Source organism: Pseudochaenichthys georgianus, chromosome 11 (assembly GCF_902827115.2).
Source record: "Pseudochaenichthys georgianus chromosome 11, fPseGeo1.2, whole genome shotgun sequence".
Classification (NCBI taxonomy): Eukaryota; Metazoa; Chordata; class Actinopteri; order Perciformes; family Channichthyidae; genus Pseudochaenichthys; species Pseudochaenichthys georgianus.
The window spans coordinates 12,450,241-12,466,216 of NC_047513.1; the positions used below are offsets into that span (position 1 = coordinate 12,450,241).

The window sequence follows — 15,976 nt, forward strand, 5'->3', positions numbered from 1 at the left end:
AGACTTTGTTTTTCTTACTTTAACATCATTTTTCATGGTGGGGCTAAGCCATTTCTTGGTATGGGTGTAGCCTACCCCAGCGCTGCCACTGGTGGCACGTATGGGGCGGGCCATTCTGCACATGCGTTAAATGCGTTAAATATTTTAACGCAATTAATTCAAAAAATTAATTACTGCCGTTAACGCGATAATTTTGACAGCACTAATATATATATACACACACATATATATAGACTGATATACAATACAGCTTTATTTATATACTGCCGTGTTATAGTCACGAAATACAATTAATCTATGTATACGTTCACCAACAACATGATGTTGCCATTGTTTTAGTTTCTCACGGAACGATAACGCTACAACAACAAAGCGGTGTCCATTTTGTATTTTGCGAGTGTGGAATTACTATAGATTACACCAAATACACAACTAATAGATACAAACAGAGAGAGTACATACCTTTCCTGAAGTTCATAATCAGGGCTGTTGTCTCTGTGTTCTCTGTTCGCTGTGTTCGTTGCTGCTGTGCTGGTTGTGCGGCTGGCGGTGCTGGTGTCATGTGCGCAAAGCAGCCGCTGCTGGCATTATTCATACTACGCAGGATCCTATCTCTGGAACCCATTGGTCGATTTGGGTGATTGACACTTTTTTTGAAACTTTAGAGCCAAGAATCGAGGGGGAGTTAGTAAACCCCGCTAAACACTTACGTCAAGGAGAGAGAGGCTTGCGTAAACAGCACGTGAGACAGCCGGAGTCCCGGACTGAAACACTTTATACCTACTCTGCGGCTATGAATGTAATGATGGATTATCAGCAACAATTCTAAAGTGACTAAGAGACATTGGATTAACCTTGAGCAGCGTTTGTATTCCCTTGAACACGACTTATCACAAAACAGCAACGGTAAGACATAATTATTGTTATGGTTTAGAACACTGTTGTTGTTTTCTTGCTCTGTTCTGGCTGCTAGCTCAGTGAGTTCGTGTCCTACAGTGATGATACTTATATCAAAATAATCTGTGGAGTGTCAGCTTTCAGATGATATGTAGGTTGTGCAGAACATATTAAGTTTTAAAGATCGTTTTTGCTATTTAGCACCGGAAGTAGCATCAGCCTGTTTTCACTAAGGGCTAATGCTAACGCTTCTTGTGAGACTTGTGTTTTTTTTTCGGTAAAAATGGCTCATATCGTCAGGTTGCTGATTTTTTTCCCGTTATTTGAGTATAAGACATTCATAGGTTTTTAAATATTAAGAAGCCCCCAGACGCTGTGTCCTGCAGTGACGCGTTTTTCCCCCGGTATCGGGGGCCGGGCTTAAGAGGCTTGGCCATCTCATCTTCTATATTACTTGTGAAAATCATAGTGTGTGTTTGTGAACATGTGTGAGTGTACATTCTTTTTCTGAAGGCATTCGGCTTTGATGTCTTCCTTTCAAATATAACGCAAAAACCAACACTACCGGCCATTTGCTGCCGTTCACTTGAGTGTGTGCTGTGTGTGTGGGCGCACGGTATCTGCCAATATGCCTGCTGAGTGTGTGTGTTTCTTGGAGAGTATTATTTCCACACAGGAACTATTGCTACTTAGTTGTGTTCACATTTATCATAGATACTGATATTTTGCAGTTGATCCCTAACAGATTCTCACCATTCTATGCAACATTTTTTTCCTAAAAGAAATGTTCTAGATATTATCGATAACAAATAATTATTCTGGTTGGCATTTCTTCAAATAAAGTCTAAGAGCGTCAAAAAGAGCAGGTAAGACCGAAGGATTGGTAACTTCCACTTAAATATGAAAGTATAATATATATTAGCGCATGTATCGTATATAGTACCATATACACCAACACATTCAAATACAATATACAAACATCCTGTAGTTTTTAGTAATCCCTCAACAGATTAACATTTTTTTTTACAGTTCAGACACTGTCGCACTTCATCCACATCCATCAGTTTAACCGACATACGTGTGTGTGTGTGTGTGTGTGTGTGTGTGTGTGTGTGTGTGTGTGTGTGTGTGTGTGTGTGTGTGTGTGTGTGTGTGTGTGTGTGTGTGTGTGTGTGTGTGTGTGTGTGTGTGTGTGTGTGTGTGTGTGTGTGTGTGTGTGTGTGTGTGTGTGTGTGTGTGTGTGTGTGTGTGTGTGTGTGTGTGTGTGTGTGTGTGTGTGTGTGTGTGTGTGTGTGTTTTAAGTGTCAGCTGTGATGTGACTTGGATTGGAGGCAGGCGCCAGTCCTATGCATAATGCAGGACACAAGGAAGGGGAAAAAGAAGCAAACATAGCCTGTAGATGCAGAGAGCTGGTGTACACTGTGTTCATGGTCGAGTGTTAAACTGAGTTTCTCGTTTCACTGTTTGGATTGCAAGGACTTTGACACTTTGTTTTTATGTTTGTCCTTAAACACCTGCCCATCTCTACTCTGCACTTTACATATCCTCATTTTCTCCCTGTTTCTCAGTAATTGCTTTATTTTCTAATGAGCCATGCTGTAGTCTATTTCCTCTACATTATATAATAAATGCCTGTATATATTCATTCAAAATAATCCCTCTGAGTGTTTATTTACATTCCTGTTTACTGTTCCTTAGCATCTTTCCTTCTCGTTCAATGCCTTTCTTTTGTACAACCCCTCCCCCCCCTGCGGCTAACTGTATATATCTGCCGCTTATGTTTCATTATGTGGAGGAATTACAAAGACTTGATTCCTCATAGCAAAGTAGTCCAACTTTCAGAGAGCCACTAATTGGCATGATTAGCGTTTACTGAACACACACTGAATATGTATTTATGTATTTCCATATCTTTACATTCAGGCAATATAAATAGTTCTGCAGCACAAACATTACAGTGACCCCTCGAGCCAGTTGTCTTCTGAGGGTATATTTTATGCATCATTACAACATATATTATAATCTCACTTTATGTTTACTTGATCTATTTCATCTATACTTTAGTCTTCGTGTCTTGTCAAAGATGAGAGAAATGCCGAACAAAGCACAAGAAAAGTGTGCAACTTGTGAGGTTCTTTAGGGACTTCTAATCAGGCATATTGTGCCAATATAGAATGCTAATGTTATTTACAAAATCAGTATAACAATGAGCCTGAACAGACATTACATAATCATTTCTAAATGCTCACTGTATAAAATGTCATATTGAATTATTAAAGGGGCCCTACTGTATAATGCTAATTTTCTGGTTCATATACTACATACTGCAGCACCTCTTTTCACCCTCTCTCTGAAACCAGAGCCAAGTCTGCTCTGATTGGTTAGCTGGCCGGCTCTGTTCTGATTGTTATAAGCCTATCACGTACAATGTGTTGGAGCACTAGCCAATAGAAGCACGATTGTTACTTAGTGATGTCACTATGTGGCGGAATTAAACATAGGATTCAAATCAAGGAGTTTCAGCAGGGGGGAGTCTGTGAGAGAAACTCCCTCTGGAGGGAACTTTGGGATGTGAGCCTTTGCAGATCATTAAAAAACACATTAACTAATATAATATACTACAGGAAAGGGAAAACCTAAGTAAGCATAATATGGCTAAACTAAATTATTCTGAATTTGCTGTTTTACACCAGAAACAAAACTCAGTCAGTTCTTCCTTTTTCATTCAGCCTGATTGGACGGACATTAAATACAATGGTAGAAGCAATAACACACACATTCAGAGTGTCACCATGAATAATAGATAATAACTGTAGACATCAAAAGCAGACCGATGGAGATGGACAGTGAGAGGTGGATCGAGTGTGTCTTTGATCTGCTGCCTAAAATGACTAATTTACCCTACTGTTCCAGAGAAGGACTGAAGGAGCTGCAGATGCTGTGTGTTTAAATGTGTGTGTGAGCACATCGTTTTGTTCTTGTGAGTGACAGGCAGAACTTATTCATTAGTGTGGCTGTTTTCACCGGGGAAAGAGATGAATTGATGGTTAAAGGTCAGGAAAGAGATGAGCAGGAAGTGAGAAATGGCAAGAAAGATGAGCCGTCGACTGATTGGGTGATAGAGAGGAGAATGAAAAGGGATGGAATGAAAACAAAGCAGAAAGTGGGTCCAGGGACAGAAAAAGGAAAATGGACTTCAATGACGAAGAAAGTCCTGCAGCCATTGTCTTTTTTAAAGGCGTTAAAGTAAGTACAAAAACAGAAATAATTATCCTCAAGGACCAAAGCGATGACAGGAAACGTAACCCTTCCAAAGCCTAAATGGCCAAGGGCTCCTCCCCAACAAAGGCCTTTTGACTAAAATATAGTATTTTTGAGTGACAACCCATTTTGCTACTTCATTATACATGGCCTAATTAGCACTTAAGCAAGAGTGGGTGGTGCTTGCCTTTTATCAAACTACGCGACGCCTGTCATATGTTGACAGAGAAACAAAGAACTGGGCTTTCCTCAGTTATGAAATTGTTTGCTTAGCGAACCATTACACACTGCGTCTACATTTGGAAAGCTTTGTCCTGTATCATTCATTTTCTCTTTTGTTCCTCTATTGTGATCAATAAGAGATGAAATATCTGTCGGGATGAATTTCACTGCGGCTCTCCTGGATTGAGTCTGAAAAAGTTTAATTGAGAGACAAGAGGAGGAAACAGGGACTCCGGATTGCGAATGTCTCCATCCGTTAGTCTGGTGTCGATACTGTCTTGTCAGTCAATCCATAACTGTATTGATCCATTGTCAGTCCCAATGTACCGAGCACTGTTCAATGCCACTCAGACAAAGAAACGTCCGCCATTCATGGATTGCGATAAAGCTGTCTGCTCTGACACAGCTCCTTTTCAATAATAATCGTGCCTCTCTGCTTTATATTTTGTAAACCCTTTCCTTACATCATCTTGGACTTCCCCAACTGTCCTCTTATGCCCTCAATCCATATTTGCTCTCTTTTTCTTTTGCTGTCTCGCCTCAGATGAATACCATAGGGCACACTGTATGGATATATGTCGATGCCTGCTTTCTGGCGATTCCTCCTTGTAAGACTAATCTTCAGAACTGTACTGTATCCCTCTCTTGACCTTTGCCTTCAAGAAAAACTGGAAATACAAGCGAGTAAAGACTGCTTCTGAGAACACTCTTCAAGCTATTGTATTTATATTGAATGAGACCAAAAGCCTTCATGTTTTTTCTTTCTCTTCCTCTTTTTTACCTCTTTGTAGCACCCTCTCTGATCAGCGAGCTGCGAGCGGAGAAGATCGAGCAGAAGGGCCTCACCCTGGTGTGGAGGCAGCCCTCCTACCCAAACAGCAGCCGCACCGAGTACGAGGTCAAATACTACGAGAAGGTAAATAAACTGTTGCATCTCAGTCTTTGTCTACTGCTGTTCTGCTAAATAACTAACCAAAACTTTGATATCCAGTAAACCATTTTTCTTCACACTCATGTGTTAGAATCCAGCAACTAAACAGAGGGAAGAAATAAAGACATATACAAGTTAAGGGATTATGTTTTGGGGTTTTATCCATGTTGTATAAGAACACAAATTGTACATTGTGGTGTTATCTTATTGCAGATTTAACCGTATTGGTGCATACAGGGATCACTATGAAATAAGAACTTGCAGTTCAGAAACCCTGTCTGTATGTACCAAATCCTACATTTCCCATAATGCATCGCCTTTGATGAGACATCTCATTGTCTCTGAAATGCTTGCTTCTTTCAACCAAAGGCTTCTGTTTTATTTGTATAAAGATAAACCTTAATGCTATTAAACATAGCATTAAGGTTTATCTTTATGTAACGTGTCCTCTTGAAAACAGTAATTAAAAGCCAATATATGAGTATTGCTTTGTTTTACATCTCTTTATTATTAATATCCAAAACAACCTCACAAATCTAGTATCACTTGGGTTCCAGTTGGTATCCATGGCTACAGCAAACACCAACATCTTCATGTTTTATATGCTTTGGGGCACTATGCTAGTGTGCCAGAAAGCTTAGTTATTGTTAATGTACCTACGTTCATGTTGAAATGAGGACGGAGAAAATGAGATGTGGTATCTTTACAACACTTTCCACACGATCAAATTATTCTCTTTAATTTCTAACTACTGAGTTGTCGTAAACAATTATGTATTTCAAGGGCCAATTATGTATTACCCTGAGTCCATATTACTGCCACATTTTATTTTGCTTTTATGGATAAACACTGTAATTTCATCGGCCTTATCTGGCTCATTTAACATAGCACTTAGTCAGATTGTGGCCGCCCCGTCGACAAGCCTTAGCCTTCACAGTAAATCTGTCATGCACGTAAACCACAGCTGTTATGCTAACACTCCTCAATTTTCATACGCCACGTTCATTGGCAGCTCCAGGCCTTTGTATTGGGCTGTGTTACACTCACACCCATGTTCTCACCTCCCTCTCTTCTCTACGCTTCACCATATTTAATAAAGCCCTGTTTCTCACTGCTTCACTCCCACAGATTTCGAAAAAAAAGAGGGAAATATTTAGAGGAGGGATGGGTGAGGGGAGACTTGAGGAAAGAGATAACAAAACCGGAGAGGATTTGGAAAGAATGACGTGTGATAACCGAGGGAGAGAAAAGGTTAGAGAGCGTATTAGGGACAGATGAGGGGTGGAAAGATGCTTGTCAGAGCACAGGGATTGAAAGAAGATGCTTTGTGCAGAAGAAAATACCTCTGAGGGAGGCAGAAAAACAGAGAGGGTGAAGGATAGATGAAGAATAAGAGTTAGACAGGAAAATTGGTGGCAGGCCATGAAATGAAAAGGCAATACAACTACAGTACACTGCACCAAATATCCTATTACAGTATGAAATACTGTCAGGATACAGCCGTTTTGTCTCTTCCTCCTTTAGCAGTTTTAAAGCGATGAGCGTTCAATAACACTGTAATTTATTTAAAAAAAAGCGTATCTGGATTACACACTGCATTTACAGCAATAATGGCAGACAATTGTGATGACTCAAGGATTAAATAACAGTTTATTCATAATTTGACATTTCTGAGTGTCATCGCTGACTCTGCTGTTGTTTTCCCTCCCACCACTTATCTTGTCTGCTTTGTTCCTCTTCTCTGTGTCACATACTATATTAGCTCATTCCACATTAAACATGAGCTGCCATTCTCTCCGGTTAATCTGTCTTTATTTCATTCCCCCTGACGTTAGTTCCACTTCGTTCTACCCTCTTTGTGCAATGCTACTCTCTCGCATTCAAATAGAAAGGCAATAAAGATAATGTAAGTAGCATTGTGCCCACTCGAAAACTCCCTTTCTCTTATTTTACCGTGACTATTAAATCAGATTTATCATCAAAGCTGCAACAGAGGCTCGATGTTGATTAGAGTGATCTCGTTGACATGCAGAGGCACGGCGTGCAGAGATACAATAAGGACTATTTGTTGAAAGAAGGCTGGAAACAAACATATCGGACAACAAGTGGAGTAATGATGCTAACGTGTCACCTACGCACTGCCCCCAGAGTGTCACCTATGTGAGTCATTGTAACGGAGATAAAGAAATTAGCACCATCTTTGATTTATTTTCTCAGCGCCTCTCGAAGGAATAGTGTTTTTTATTAATGTCTGGGTTTTCTCATCAGTTATTTTCAAAGCGCACACTTCTTTATTAAAGCTGGTTAATGAAGTGCTCAGCTTGGCATGGCTGAATGTCTGAAAACCTTTGTCTGGTACTTTGAAAAAACTGTTCAAAAGCACTTGATTTGGTTACAAAACAGTCTCGCAAGGCCTCAGGCGTTACTGTGCCATGGAAATGAACAAGGCATCTCACAAATGGATTCCACCTACTCGTCTTTTTCCCCTGTTTTCTTTGTTTTTCTCCATCTCTCACTTCACTGTGTGTCTCCGCAGGAACAAAAGGATCAGAGTTATTCTACTGTGAAGACAGCCGCCACACGGATCAATGTCAACAACCTCAAACCCGGCACCACATATGTCTTCCTCATCCGCCCGTTCTCCACGCCGGCCCCCTCCTCGTCCCTGTCCTCCTCCCCTCTGTCATCCTCCGCCTCTTCGTCCTCCGCAACTTCTTTATCATCTTCCTCATCGTCGTCGTCCTCCTCTCCGGCGCCCATCGACTACGGAGCGTACAGCGCCCCCCTGGAGCTGCAGACACTTGGCGAGTGTGAGTAGACCGTTTTACGCCTCCTCACTTTCTGCACCCCCTCGTCTCAGCACCACCGGGCAGATTGGGATGGGGCGGGGGTGTGAAGGCACCTGGCCAGCCCACACAATAAGACTAGAGTGAGAGATAAGCAGAGACGGAGACTGTCTGAGATTATGAGTGAACACGCACGATTTTACCAGTAAGCTGTGAAATGATTCTTCTTTGTGCGAGTAGATACCGTGTCCCGGGTCAACTCAGGGTGTGTGTGTCGATGTGGGTTTTATCCCTATTGCTTCTCATAAATTATTTCACCTTTTATTTACCCAGGAACGGGGATTTGTTGAACATTCACAGCGTAACTCACCGAGAGCTGCCCTGCACAACCACTATCTTCAACAGTTGGCCAAAGACCAGCTCTTAAAGATAATGTATTTGTTTTCAAGCGAACAGGGTCTTGCACTTCTTAGTTGCTACAGGGTCAGGGCTCCTAGCTGCAGGGCTCCTTTTGTTTGGACCATGCATATTCAGTTTGCTTTATTCGCCTCGGGCTGGATCAAGAGTCAAATGAGTGACCTGACACCCACACCCACAAGGCAGCAACAGCACACTGAATATTAGGACCACATGAACGTGACTTTTACTCGTCAATGTTAAATATTTGTTGGTTGATTGTAACCAAACAATAAAGACTGGCAGGTGCAATGCTACACTACTGAGGGGGAGATGTTATTCTGTGAGTGTTTGCATTCAGGTGTTAACATGTGTGTTGTATTACCGGCTACTACATGCTGGGCTGCATTCCAGGATAGTAAGAATGGCAGATCTGTCCATTTTGGAGCTTGGAAACAGCATTCATTTCATAATTATACAAGCGATTACTAGGTCAACAACAAACTGCATTTGAATGAATAAATAATACAATCATTGTGTCTAGGGGGATTGGCTTTGCACTTGGAAACTTTTTAAAACTTCCAACATGGACAACAAGTCCTCAAATTGATTATTAAAAACATGGAAATGTGAAAATCTACAATTATAATACAGCTGGAAAACTTTCCAAACTTCATCAGAGAATGGAAATAATGTAATATTATTGAAACAGCAGGACTGAAACCGATGGCGCATATTATCTATGCTCCTTTTAGGGAAGCAGTTTGTTTGTAAATGCTTTTCAAACGGTGTAAAATACAATCAGAGGTTCAAGTTTGGTATTAGGGTTAGGGGGGGTGAAGTCATAGCTTTGAAAAATACTGAAAAGCAGTTTACAATCCACTATGATCAACTGCATATGCAATGGTTTGGGGGTTGTAGGTCATGGCTTTATTATTTAATCTCATCTCCTGTTAATGTTCTAACTACACACCCATTCCAGTTAAGCTTGGTGTTATTGTTCACGTGTGTAATCAGTGTGTTTTCTTACTATCTCTAGTGGCACTGGCGTCCAGCGAACAGAATCCAGTGGTGATCATCGTGGTGGTGTCCGTGGCCGCCCTCATCATGCTGCTCTCCATGGGGGTCGGTCTGCTCATCTGGAAGAGGTATGAATGTACACACAGATGCTAAACATGTATTATCCACTATAGGCTCCATATGATTTGAATACCCCGAGCGTGCTACACACACATACATTCACACGCACATGTGTACAAACACTCAATCAAAGCCTCAATCGCGTATTCAGACAACTGTCACACGATACTCCATTATAATCCAGATTACAGTCATCCAGCGACAGAGGACGTTTCTTTGTGAGAGGAGGGTGCAGCCATGGCGGGAGAATAGCTGAAATGCCATGATAACCACTTTGTTTAATATGCTACATAAAGAAATCAGCCGGATAATGGTGCAGTCTGCGTCGAGGGGGGACCGCTAGCAGGGTCAAAACTTTCCTTGATCATTTTCTTGGCCGGTCCTTCATAGATCTTTGCTATCTAATTAGTTTTCACATAGAGAATTGGGAATTGTGAAACAGCAAAGAAGACAAGAGAGAGGTTAAAGCGGTGTCACTTATAACTGCTGACACACCGTTTACTCTGAAACTCTGCTTTTTATAATTAGAGTGGACAGGCCAAAGTCATTGTTTCACTATGTCTTGATAAGACTATTACGAAACATAGAGACATCTAAAGAAAGCATTGAGTTGAAGCAAATAGTTGGACATCCTGTAGTCAAAATGACTGACTGACAACATACAGCTCAGTTTAATTACATCAAGATTCTTTCAATGTGGCTGAAGGAAAAGAGCTTTCAGACTGCAGCAAGCACTGTAAGAAGCTTTATTTCTTATTTAAAGTGGATGCTTAGTACACTTTAATTTGAGTAGATATTTAGAAATGAGATCACGAGAGAACATTGCTACACATTCACAATAAATATAGGCTTTTTGTCTGCAATTCTGATTGATCAAAACCAAATTGTGGTTGGTTTGTAAGAGTGCGCTTTTTAACCGACCAGGCCAGAACTTACTGTATGAACGTGAAATAGCTACAACATATTGGATTCTTCTCTCGTAGTAGCATTAGCTACAACATTTAACCAGGGGTGGAGGAAGTATTCAGATCGTGTTCTTTAGTAAAAGTAGAAGTACCAGAGTGTAAAAAGTGAAAGTCTTGCATTCAGAATGTTACACAAGTAAACGTGTTAGCATCAAAATATACTTAAAGTATCAAAAGTACTCATTATGCGATTGGTCCATTTCAGAATAATATGTATTATGTGTTTTGATTATAATGATTGATCATTAAAGTATTCTCAAAGCTGGTAAAGGTGCAGCTAGTTGTAATGACTTTGTATACTGCAGGGTAGCTTGTGGATTTACTACAGGTGTGACTAAAGTCTGATTTAAGAGTTGATTATATTTCACATCATTCCACACCTGTAAAGTAACTGGAGGTACTAAATAAATGGAGTGGAGTAAAAGTACACAATTTACCTCAGAATTGTAGTGGAGTAGAAGTACAAAGTAGCATAACATGGGAATATGCAAGTAAAGTACCTCAACATTGTATAGTACTAGAGTAAATCTTCCTTAAGATACTTTACACCACTACATCTAACGATTCTAACCCATGTTGAACTACTTTAAAAGTTAGTTTTTGGGGGCTATCTTGCAGTCAGGTAATGGTCCGGTCCAATACTTAAGACGATACAGACAAACATTACATATTAAATGTAGTTTATTTCAGTTTTAGCATTACGTTTCACATTAATGAATTGGTGTTAGACTGGAAATAAGAAAGGACGTTTAAATTAGTAGAGCATCACATATAAAACAAAATCACAAAGTGCTTTCCAAGAATACAAAAGTATAAAAAGACCATAAAAACAGTCAGTAAACAATAAAACGTTAACAACAACAGACCTTAAAAGAAGCATAACTACAAACAATAGACAGCATGAGGCAGGATACTTAACGTCTCAATTGAATGCTGCCATTTCTTTGAATCTCAGGCACCTTAATGCATGTTTTATTGTCTTGTTTACCGCACTGAGTATATCCTGACATACACTTGCATGTTTTATTCAGTTTCGCAGATAAAGAGAGTGCATTTCTTCTTGCTGTTGCAAACACTTTGCTCTTTGACTCCCGTCCAATTCTATATTCTGCCAGCCCGGCTCACACACACCCACGCAGATAGCACACTTACAGAATTTAAAGTGTACACCATCACACAGGGAGCACACATCTACTCCCACACAGTAACAAACATGTCTAGAAACCTTTTTTTCCATTTCATTTTGGGCTGCATTGTGAAAGCAATTGTTTGCATTGTGTGTGTGCTTTATCTTGTTCCGTTTTCTAAACACACTGATCAACATCGCTGCCATCTCTCACCCGGATAAAGCAAAGTAGACCTTTTTCCGTGGCACCTCTGTGATATAGAAACCATCAGACCTTGACATAGACCCATACAGTCCAATGGTGAAGTCAACCAGGTGTAAAAATGGGTTATATTCACTCCCAGAAGCACCGTGAAAATGCTGTCTGTCAAACATCTATCGAGAAATATGTGGCAATCGATGTACACACCTGTGGAAAAGCACAGAATATGCAAAAATAAATGCTTCCCACACACATATAAGTATTTTATTACATTGTTTCTTTGAGGGAAGCAGCGTTGTTCCCTTGTGCATGGCCTAGTAATGAATAATAAAACTTGTATTTTTTCCCCTTTTATTTGCATCACTGCATTCATTGAAAGTGGTCTCCATTGTTCATCGCCGCTGGACCATTAACTTGCTCGCCGTGTTCTGCATAGAGACAAAGAGGGAATGGCTTGATGCCTCAATTACCATGTTCTCTTGTTTGCAAAGACAGCCAGCCCCCGGCCACAGCTGGAGGGGTCTCGGTCACATCGATCCGCCCGCTCACACAGACACATGCAAATGAGTCCCACGGCACACACATGAAGGACACAGGCGACAGCACTCACTTAAGGAATGCATTGGAGATTTTATTAAAACACACTTCAACAGAAAAATGCCGGCTTGAAGAATAGTCAGTGGTCTCTAAAACAATTTCTTCATGGTTGTCATCATCACTTTCCGATGTGAGGGGAAAATCGGCTGGCTGTTAGGGAAATGCTGGTAACGATAAGTCCTCGACAACAGTGCTACTAATGCCTGTTTGACATTTGGCGCTAATGGCTACTGAGAATGTCAATCAATACCTGTGACAAGTCTTTCAGGTATCTCAGTGTTTTAGAAACAGAACACGTTAATATGCAGATTGAAATAGCAAATCTGCTGTTTCATGGCAAGACATGTCAGTGGCAGGTTGGGTCTGCCTCGATGCAGTCCAACACACTAGCTTTAATATGCCGCTAGTTCTCTGTGGGACAGTATGTGATGTACAGAATTACACAACACTATCCTATGTTGCAGTATTTCTGCCAATCTATGACTCAAAGAAGTACCAGCAGCCATTTTTTTTTAAATGCTTCCTCAACTGGAGATACTGACCTCTTAGCTTGTTAAGTATCTTTTACTTTGGCAATGGAACGTTATTGGGGGTATAGAAATGTCTACATTTGCAATGCAAACATCTCAGTATTGTCAATATTTTATTCAAACATTGCTGTTAACCCATTGTTTGCGATATTCGCTCTTTAGATCAGACTTCAAGTGTTTTAACACACAACACATCCAGTGCGGCTTTCCAAAATAATTGGATATTCTGTGTAATACTTCATACTATTATTTGCCTGGTTGAAGTGCCATGCCGTTGCACTTCTGATGTGGCTTTCATGGTCAGTGTGTCCTGGACTTCCCTCGCTGCCAGGGTCTTCAGTGAAAGTCAAAATGTTATTCAGAACTCTCAAGTAGAACACTGTGGGGAATATAAACTGAGGACAGTTATGATTGGACAAAAAGGAATGAGGACTTTGTATTTTCCTTTCTTTGATACCTTATCTTGACACTTCATACCATCTCACTCACACACACACACACACACACACACACACACACACACACACACACACACACACACACACACACACACACACACACACACACACTATTGGTGGCTTCACTGGTCAGTGGTGGGTATTGTTTTCCCTTCCCTGGCATCTCTGGAGTGAGTGAGTGAGTGTCTCTCTCTCTCTCTCTCTCTCTCTCTCTCTCTCTCTCTCTCTCTCTCTCTCTCTCTCTCTCTTCTGATTGAGTGTGTGTGTGTTCAGTCTCCCGAGCGGGTTACAAGTTATCAGCCGCAGGAGAGGAGATGAAGGGGAAAGAAAAGAAGCAGGAAGTAAAGCAGAGGGTCATTTCAGAGGGCCGTTGACTCTTGGCGACACACAGTGGGATGCGAAAGGGGAACAAATCAGACGGGGGAGAGATGGACGGCCAAGAGAAAAGGTCCCGAGCGCTGTGGTGTAGTTTCCTCCGTGTCTCGTACAGATCAGTGCTCTTGTGATTCACACAGACCCCCCCCCCCCCCCTTCCATCAGCAGACACAGACATCCTCCATTTAAATGCTAAACCTGTCATTCCAAAGGGCTCCGCATCAGAATTTGAAATGGGCCGACATTTAATATTCATAAGTGGCAAATGAATAAATCATTGCTTTATTTGAAAGTAAGGATCTGGTTATTGATTTCTTAAGACAAACCTAAGATGTGTTTACCTTTTGTGCGAGGAAATGGAGGAAAAGGCTTCCGTAGGTTTCACAGTAATCCTGATTTCCAAGGAGCATCTCCCAACAATGAAACAAAACACAATGTTGCTGCCGCTTTGAAGTCATGGATTACACTTTATGAAATTCCCCAATTTCTTTTTATTTCTTTGCCCGACATATCTTTTTTTCTGGCCTAATTCCTCTCTGCTGTATTCCGCCTGTCATCTAGGATTCTATTCCTGCTGTCTCACCTATTATTCATATTATTTCCATAACGGCACTTAATTTTAGAGAAGGAGTCAGGTGTGGAATTGAAAGAGCAGGCAATGAATAGGCCTCAGTTACACTCCTTTCTTGAACACCACAGCTGGAAAGCAGAGAAATCCATTAAAATGCATATTGTATAAGTAGAAAAGGCTCGTGCTAATTCTGTCGGCCCAAATCATTACGACAACTTTATTTGAATTTTTGGCGCTTACAAAAATATAGAAGATGGCTTGCATTACCCTTTAAGTCTTTGCATTGCTATTTACAGCTAGTAAAAATACTAGGCTATATATTTCCTTTCCATCATTAGGCACTATGCGTTCAAATTAAATGCAGTTTTAATTTAAAATTCTCACCAAAGGACTACGACTAAATCTAAGATGACATGTTGTGCCTAAATTAACATTTGATGAGGCTAATCTGACAGTGACATAATTTGGCAAGAGTCTTCAGTGTGTTGGCACCCAAACTTTTCTTTCTGCCATCTGGTGCCTCAGAAGTCTGACATTTAAAAATAAAAACTGGTGAATAATTCCATTCAAAAGCTAAAAGTTGGAACCTGTTTAGCGTAGGATTAAATAAACACAAGGCAATATTTTCAAAATAATGTGTGTCATAGTTTTGGTGAGCCATGTATATTTATTTAATCATTTTAGCATGTTTTTCTTGGCAGCATCAATCCTATTCCTATGATTCTATTTAGGAGAGAGGAGTCTTTTCATCACTCCAAAGTTGTGTTGACTGACGAGTTTTTCAAAGTAATGAAAAGAGCCAGAACTGACATCGGCACCCCCCCCCCCCTGCCCCCCCTTGTTTTTTTCCCAGCAGCGTCTGCTCGAGCTCCTCCAATGTAACTCCTGCTAGCGTGGTGCTGCTTTCGACCTCCTTCTCCACTCTTCCTCCTCCTCCTCTTCTCTCTCCTCTTCCTCCCTTCACACAGCTGATGCCCAGGTACACTGGCATGCCTGCATCCCCCTCTTCCCTACCCCCCACCTTTTTTCTCCTCTTTTCATTTCCTCCCAGTTTCCAGCCGTCTCTTCTCTTACTCTACGCTTCCTATTCTTCTTTCTCAAGCTTTTCCTCTTACCACGAGTATGACAAAACGTTCCTTCCTTTTCCTCCCTTTTTTCCAAGCTTTTTGGCCCAACTCCATATCCGCAGTTCTGTGCTCTACCACAGTATAAAATGAACTGGAAAATGTGATGGAGATTGTTACCGTTGAATACATATCCAAAAAGAAGTGTCCCTCCAAAAAGAACTACTTTGCATCTGCCATTTCATTTTTGTCACATCTGTGACATTTCCAAAAACGTAATGGAAATGAAATGAAGTCATGCGACATGCCAATTATTTATTTCTTCCTTATTCCCTTTTTCCCATGGCTTAATGCCTCCTTGTCTCCTCACGTCCCTCATATAACTTGACTTGTCCACTTAAATCTTTTATTTCTGAACTTCTGCTATTTTGCTCGATTGTCATTCTGCCACTACA

General features: G+C 40.8%; 1 protein-coding gene across 4 annotated transcripts in view; it reads left to right on the forward strand.

Annotated features, from left to right (window-relative positions):
* LOC117455135 (ephrin type-A receptor 7-like) overlaps positions 1-15,976 on the forward strand; it is a 179,895-nt gene that overhangs the window by 145,231 nt on the left and 18,688 nt on the right. For 2 of the 4 annotated variants that reach the window (XM_034094517.1, XM_034094520.1), the window contains exons 6-9: positions 5,172-5,296; positions 7,848-8,121; positions 9,533-9,641; positions 15,311-15,436. In XM_034094517.1, coding sequence (XP_033950408.1) covers positions 5,172-5,296; positions 7,848-8,121; positions 9,533-9,641; positions 15,311-15,436 — 634 coding nt within the window. The remainder of the gene's footprint in view (positions 1-5,171; positions 5,297-7,847; positions 8,122-9,532; positions 9,642-15,310; positions 15,437-15,976) is intronic. The other 2 variants (XM_034094518.1, XM_034094519.1) reach the window with 2 other exon arrangements.